This window comes from Aristolochia californica, unplaced genomic scaffold, assembly GCF_029961685.1.
Source record: "Aristolochia californica isolate CCGP_79_NKW_82.1479 unplaced genomic scaffold, dmAriCali1.0.hap1 SCAF_14, whole genome shotgun sequence".
Classification (NCBI taxonomy): Eukaryota; Viridiplantae; Streptophyta; class Magnoliopsida; order Piperales; family Aristolochiaceae; genus Aristolochia; species Aristolochia californica.
In genome coordinates this window covers 3,770,557-3,777,329 of record NW_027181815.1, presented here as the reverse complement: position 1 = coordinate 3,777,329, position 6,773 = coordinate 3,770,557, and the positions used below count along the sequence as shown (strand labels likewise).

Here is a 6,773-nt window from a genome sequence, read left to right as displayed (position 1 = left end):
CTTCTTTAATTTTATGAGGAATCATAATCACAGAATTTGTAACATGTGCATGGCATGTGACATTTACTTGTTAATAACGCTACAACCCCCAAGCCTCCAATTATTTTTATTTGCTTCCTTAATCGTCGGCTGATTGAATGGTTTAGCATTAATGCAACAATTTTAACATTAGAGCATGTTCACTTGCAGGCACTAACAATTTTTTTTTAAAAATAATAAAACCCTAAACAATTTAATCATGCACATTATATTGCATGGATTATAAATAAACTCGATGTTACATTGAATTCAATGCCGTCTTCCTCTTCTTCTTCTTCTTCTTCTTCTCCTTCAGATATGGTATAAAATTCTCTTTCATGTGCTCAGAGCCCTAGAAGCACGTAATACAGTATCGTTATTGGAAGTGCAACGAGCATTCCGAAGATAACCCTGCACGAATTCAACAATTCTGTTGTCATCTCTCATGAGATTATTTTATCTGAGAAAGAAAGAGAGAGATTGAGAGATTTGGAGTTACGCGGTGCTAAGTATGTCTGGGTGGACGTTATACTCCTTGGCAAATACGAAGGGGACGATCCCTTGAGGAAGAGCTGCCTGAACACAAACAAACTTGGACAAATTAGATTTGAAAAAGGATCTGCTTCAGGGCATCTTGTTTATGAAATTTAATGGATGTTTAAAAATTCTGAACAATGACGAGGGAAAGAATACAAAATCACATTCGTTGGGATTAACAGTTTCTGTTTCTGGGGATTTAAGTTGACTGTCAGTAGGGGAGATCTTTCTGAGAAAGTGATGCACCTGGACGATAGCAACATGCAGAAGCACGCCTCGGATTCCGATGGCGATAGACGTTGCCGCCATCACCGCGGGACCCGTCAGAAACCTCACGGCCATGGAGAATGCTGCCACGGATCTTCCGCAGGCTATGATCTTTGGTTGCAGAGCCATGAACAGACCTGTTCGGCACTCAGCTTGTTAATTTATTACAAGTTCTTCTTGTAACTGGATGAACTATCGTGCAGTCACTGACTTTAAACAGAAATTACCTAGACTGAACATGGCCATTCCCAATCCTGCATCTGATAGTATTGATATCGATCCTTTCACAATTGATGGCATCTGGATGTTCCACCTGAAAAAATACTAGACACATTAGCTGCAGCGGAAGCTCCTCCCAGAAAAGAGATTTCTTCAAGATGTTGCAGAAACTAATTAAGATTCGTTTAGTATTGGAGGACTACATAATGAAGAGGATTGTCAAAATACAAGGTAAAATGGGTATTTTGTTCTGGTTCCGACCTGTAGGAAATCAGGGACCAGATCACACCGAAGAGGCTAGAGTAGGTGTTTGGATTACGGATGAGCTTCCGCCACACCATGATAAGTATCAGCCTCGTCATGACACTGGCAGGCGGCATTTGGTGCGTCCCGCAACCAAGTTTGTCTCCTCCTATGCCAGCCTTTGAACTCGCCGGAAATTTCTGATTGGGGCTCTGGCCGCTGTCTTCTATTTCCAGTTCCCCATTAACCCCCAACTTGCTAACAGGACTAGCGTTTACACTTGAAGATTCATGCAAAGCTGAAAAAGATGTCATGGTTAGAACAAAACGACTGGAAAGTAATAAAGATTACGAAACCCATAAAGGGACGACGATAAAGAATATGGAAAGAGAGACAAAATCTTTGAATTCTTCTTATTACCTGTGGAAGCACCACTGATCTCATTGTGAAGAACTTTAGCAGCCTCCATGGCTCCGAAATCATTTGAAGCAGCTCTATTAACTGCGTGCCTCAAATTCCCTTCAGACACAGGAGAGGCGCTGGAGCTCCACACAAACATGTGAAGCTCCTTGTTGGGGTTCCCCGCTTCCTTCTTCTTTCCAAGGCTAGCTGAATTAGTCAAAACGGGATTTGGTGGAGGATAAGAACCCAGCCCTCCGTTCATAAAATCACCGCTCATACTCCGGCCTCCCCTGTGCTTTCCATATCTCCCCATCTCCTCTTCAAAATTCGACGTCCTGGGAGTAGGCCCCTTCGAGGACTGCAACGAATACACATCCCCACCACCGCAGTGGAAGTTTCCCGCATACCCACTTCGTGGGCTGGGGACTTTGCTGGAAAACATTGCGTAAAAATCCGTCTGGTTGAAACTTGAAGCCCTTGGTGTGGGCTCTCTGGACGACTGGAGAGAGTAGATCTCTACTCCTGTGAGATTGGAAGTTCTGGGTGTAATGGAAGTCATGGAATTCAATCCATGGGACTTGTTATAAGAAGATATCACGGACCTTGACGAAGTCGACTTCCTTACCACCACATGGAGCTTCCCATCTTCACCCAGTTCGGCATCTGCCTGCAGCGGCTCCCGGCCATTGAGCGACATAACGTCGGATTCCACCTTGAAGGAGGTGATGGAACCGGCAGTCTCCGGGAACTGCTCAGAGATAAGGGTCTTGGCGCCACGGTACTCGAACATGAACAGCATAAGGGTGTACCAGATTACGCTCTGCAATACGACCACCTGCACCATGAGGTTACCGGAGAAGTCTCCATACATAGCCCTGAGGAGTGGGATCCCCATGACTAGCGTGTTGGGCAGAGAGGAGAGAGAGAACAAGGTAATCATCCAATCCAGGCTCCTGTGACTGGAAAAAGCTTGCCAGAAGAAGAGTGCAAAAAGGATGACCACCTTCTGGAGAGAGTCGGCAGCAATGAAACGAAAGTTCATGGCGTATGGATCATTCTCGGAGATGAAATGAAAGGATAGAAGCGGGACGGCGAAGACGGCGACGAAGCGATTGATACCAGAGCACTGATCGGGAGTGAAAATCTTCCACCACCGGACAGAGCCGTAAGCCAAGATCATGGAAACGTAGAGGGGTACGAGCGCTGCAAGGACATCGTAGATGTCTTTCCCCGTAATCATGGTCTGAAAACGGAGCAGAAACCGGTGAAGGAACCGTAGATGTCTTCTTCCTCGAGTGAATTATATTTTTATTCCTCGGCCTTCCTTTTGCTCGTCTTGTGCGTGTCCGAGAGTGAAAGGGAAAGATTTGCTTCCGGATTGGGCGAGCCAGAGAGATGAGAAGGCGCTTTAAGAGGGAGAGATTCCAACTACGAATCCAGAGTTGACGGTTGACCTCTAAGCTCCAAATCTCGCTAGAGCACGGTTCGGCGACTCGGGATCGAGTCACTGAGTCAGGACTCGCTTCAGTTTCTGACCCGACCCGCCCGATTCTCACAATCCAGGACGAGTCGGCGCTCATCTCTTTCAAAATCATCGCGGGTCGATCTCGAATCTTGGGCGAGTCGCAAACGCATGCGGGACATTTAAGATTATCTGGATATTACCGCGCTCATGCGAGTTTGAGGTCTTAAATTGGCAGCACGAGCGCATAGATCTTTCCTAGCCATGAACCGTAGATGTCTTATTAAACCGTAAGTCCGTCATATATTTAGTTCCTTCTCCGAATGAGGCTTTCCAGTTGGGATTTCAAATTAAATTGGTTAGTCCAATTTGTAGTCCGTGATTATGTGATACTTCTTTGTGCAAAAGAAAACAGAAACTGGAAACGGGGTTCCCTCTCTTCAAAAACTCAACAAGAGGGATGCAGGGTGTAACCTGCCCCTTTTCTCTTCTCCTTGTTCACAACCAAACTCCAGAGAAAGACAAGTAATTTTATAAAGTTGAATGAATGGTGACATGGGTCATGGCTGAAATAGGTAGGGATGGAGATACAAAGTTAGGTAGAGAAGAAGAGAAGGGGAACACAGTGGGAATAGGGTTTAATTCTTCAATCATCCTCTTCTCCTCCTAAAACCTTTTCTACACAACTCTTCTTCTTCTTCTCACCTCTTAATCCTCTTCATGGAATCCTAAGTTTCAACATGAGTAAACCTGACCCAAACCAAAGAATAGCACAATATGCAGCTCTCTAGTTTACGGTCTGGATATGCCACAAATTTTTTTTTTTAAAAAAAAAGGAAATCATTTCATCTTATAGTTGAACATGTAAAAATTAATCTCTTACCTGGGTTATATGTCCACTGTCCAACTTGTGGCAGAATGCTATTTTCTATCCTCCTCATCTCCTTCACTTCTGATTTCTCATCTCCAATCTTTACCCATCTGGAACTGCATGTCTTAATCGAGCCAACTTACTATTCAAAGTTATATTTTCTCAATTGACAGTATCAAAGACAATGATTATACTCAAACATTCAAGTTCAAATGTAGCTCAGAGTAGATGCCAGATATATGTCCAGAACACAAGACAGTATCATTAATGGTACATGTACAACAAAGGTGTAACTCATAAGATCATCAGCATGTCAGCTATGAGTAGTATACTGAGGTGCATGCATAGGAGTGATCTAGACATTTGATTTTTAGCCACTTCCCTTCTCAGTGGAGATCACTTCTACTGGAAGTTCCATCGCTTGCAACAAGTTGTTCTCTGCCGAAGAAGATATCTTGCTCTGCATATGGATCTCAGGCTGAGGAGTTTTCCGGGGCCTTCCCCGTTGCTTTTTCCGGGGCCTTCCTGGCAGCCTCTTCTGAGGCAAAGATTTTTCTCCTTGCATTTGGGTCTCAGGCTTAGGATTTTTCCTGGGTCTGCCTCGGGACCTCTTCTCTACGTTCTGAGGTGTTTCCTGATGCACACTCTTCTTCGCCGGCCTTCCCCTTTTCTTAGTTACTGGAGTTACTTCCTGTATGTCTGCAGGCACCTTCGTACTTTCTAAAGCTTTAGGCAATCTATCTTTTAGTTTAGGTGCAGCTTCTCCAGACTCAAAAATTGATTTATCATACTTGTAATTACTCATAGCAACTTGTTTCAAAGATATTGAAACATCAAGAGGTAAGAGCACTTCTTCTAACTCATGCCATTCAAGATCTTCAAAGTCACCATCTTCATAAACCACCTTATACCAATTAGTTTCTTCATCAAATTCAGCCACTTTACCAAAATAATATTGATCTGAAAACAGCTTTCGGATACCCCGTCCTTCCAGTGCTTTCCCAAAGCCATGATTGTTTTTAAGGTGAGGGTCACAGTTAATGTCCAAGTCATTGTTGGCAGCACTCTCATTAAGGTCAGCATTCAAAGCTGGGACCCCATTGATAACAACTGCAGGCTCTCCTTGCAATTCATACACCTGTTGCTCCTCCCCTTCACCAGCCTTTACCATTTTAACAGATTCAACAGGATGGTTTATCATCTCATAAAACTTTTCAGAAGGGCTGAACATTGGGGGATCAACCATGATAAAAAATGAAGAGAAAGGTCAAGTTTCATACTTTGGAGCGCACAACAACAGAGAAAAGAAAGGAACACAGGTATAATACTTCTTCAATACCAATTGTCAGAACATTTTCAGAGAACAGATTATTATGATTAACCTATAAGTTAAAAATCCCTACTCGTGCAAACTAATCAGCGAGCTTGCTTATGAACTTTATTGAAACGACACAGATATTACATTTTCATATTTCTGATACTGCAGATTCAAATGTGGAGGTTTTGTGGGTTTGTTGCAACACAAATTCGTGCAGAGAAGGCTTAAAATTCATGCTCCCAGCAATTGGAGAACATGCTTTTAGAGCAAGAAGCTCTCCTCCAGTCCCCCCCATCCACATTAAGACTAACAAAAGTCTTAGTAATCAAGGATCTGCTTCCCCTCTTAATCTGTGTATCATCTATTACACCCACCGTCTTGAGACAAATAGGCCCACTTCACCACGAATAGCAAAAACAAGTAGCCTAGATCTGGGAACTCAAGGACAATTCTTTTTCAAGCAAATATAGATGATTAAGGTTAGTGAAGAGAGCAAGTGAAGCATCAAAGCAAGGAGAGTGACTGCGAATTCACAGGTAAATCATTAAACAGGCTCCAGATGTTCCTTTTTGGAAAATAATTAAAACAAGAAAAACGGCATGATATGGGAAATCACTCGTTGACCAGTACAGTGAGAACCTGAAACAAAATTTCTCTTGAAACGCCTCAAATCGGTATGAATGGAACAAGTGAAAAGATTTAATTGAAAAGAAAAGGGAAGATAAACTAAAATGATTAAATGAACAAAACTATGGCGTCCAGGATGGGACACAAACATTACCCCTTTTTACCCAGATTACCAAAAAAAGGATCTGAAAGAGAATCTAACATAAGACAGAAGGGCAGATTGAAAGATTGCATACGTACCCTCAATAGTCACAAAGCAATCCTGGAAGTGGAGGGGAGACAGAAATGGCGAAAAAGCTTCACCGAACGCTGTGACTTTCTCTCAGAATAACGAGAAGGTTTCAAATAGTAACGAATTGAAAAAGAGCGTCAGCGCAATAAATGTTCTTCGGCTTTGCTGCCTTCTTGGGGTTCACACGAACTCCTCCTTTTCCGTGGATCAAACACACTTTCCAGTGGCAAGCAAGTAAACACCAAACACCATCAGAACCACCGTAGTGTGCTAAACTCAAGCGGCAGCCGACAGAACCCCGCTCATCTTGCACCAAAGGAAGCTATGGCAACGCTCAAACCGAATCCTCTCGGGACTGAGATTCTCAAATTCCACAGATTGAAAGCGCCAATCGGCAAAACTCCAGTCTGGGCCTCGGCGTGTGGTGGAAGCTTTCCATTGCAAGAACTGGTGTCGCCGTTCCTCGATCTCGAATTGGAGGGTGTCTTCTACATGGGAGTGGCTTGGCAAGCCGTAGGTATGACTCGAGTGGTCCAAGCTTTCCCCTGGCTTCGGTCAACTGGATAAACTAATCGAA

At 43.5% G+C, this 6,773-nt stretch overlaps 2 protein-coding genes across 3 annotated transcripts; both read right to left on the bottom strand.

The window, feature by feature from the left end:
* Positions 1 to 362: 362 nt before the first annotated feature.
* Positions 363 to 2,926, bottom strand: LOC137950076 (auxin efflux carrier component 2-like). 2 transcript variants are annotated; one of them, XM_068796438.1, is made up of 6 exons: positions 1,656 to 2,926; positions 1,303 to 1,503; positions 1,050 to 1,135; positions 802 to 959; positions 518 to 594; positions 363 to 429 (listed from the first exon to the last, which is right to left on the bottom strand). In XM_068796438.1, the coding sequence occupies exons 1-6, from the start codon at positions 2,924 to 2,926 to the stop codon at positions 363 to 365; spliced, it is 1,860 nt and encodes a 619-aa protein (XP_068652539.1). The 2 variants fall into 2 exon arrangements, with proteins under 2 accessions (XP_068652539.1, XP_068652538.1); XM_068796437.1 differs by having other exon boundaries at positions 1,303 to 1,563; positions 1,680 to 2,926.
* A 1,287-nt stretch (positions 2,927 to 4,213) lies between these two features.
* LOC137950643 (uncharacterized) lies at positions 4,214 to 6,773 on the bottom strand. The gene is made up of 2 exons (XM_068797216.1): positions 6,205 to 6,773; positions 4,214 to 5,242 (listed from the first exon to the last, which is right to left on the bottom strand). The coding sequence occupies exon 2, from the start codon at positions 5,218 to 5,220 to the stop codon at positions 4,390 to 4,392; it is 831 nt and encodes a 276-aa protein (XP_068653317.1). The 5' UTR covers positions 5,221 to 5,242; positions 6,205 to 6,773; the 3' UTR covers positions 4,214 to 4,389.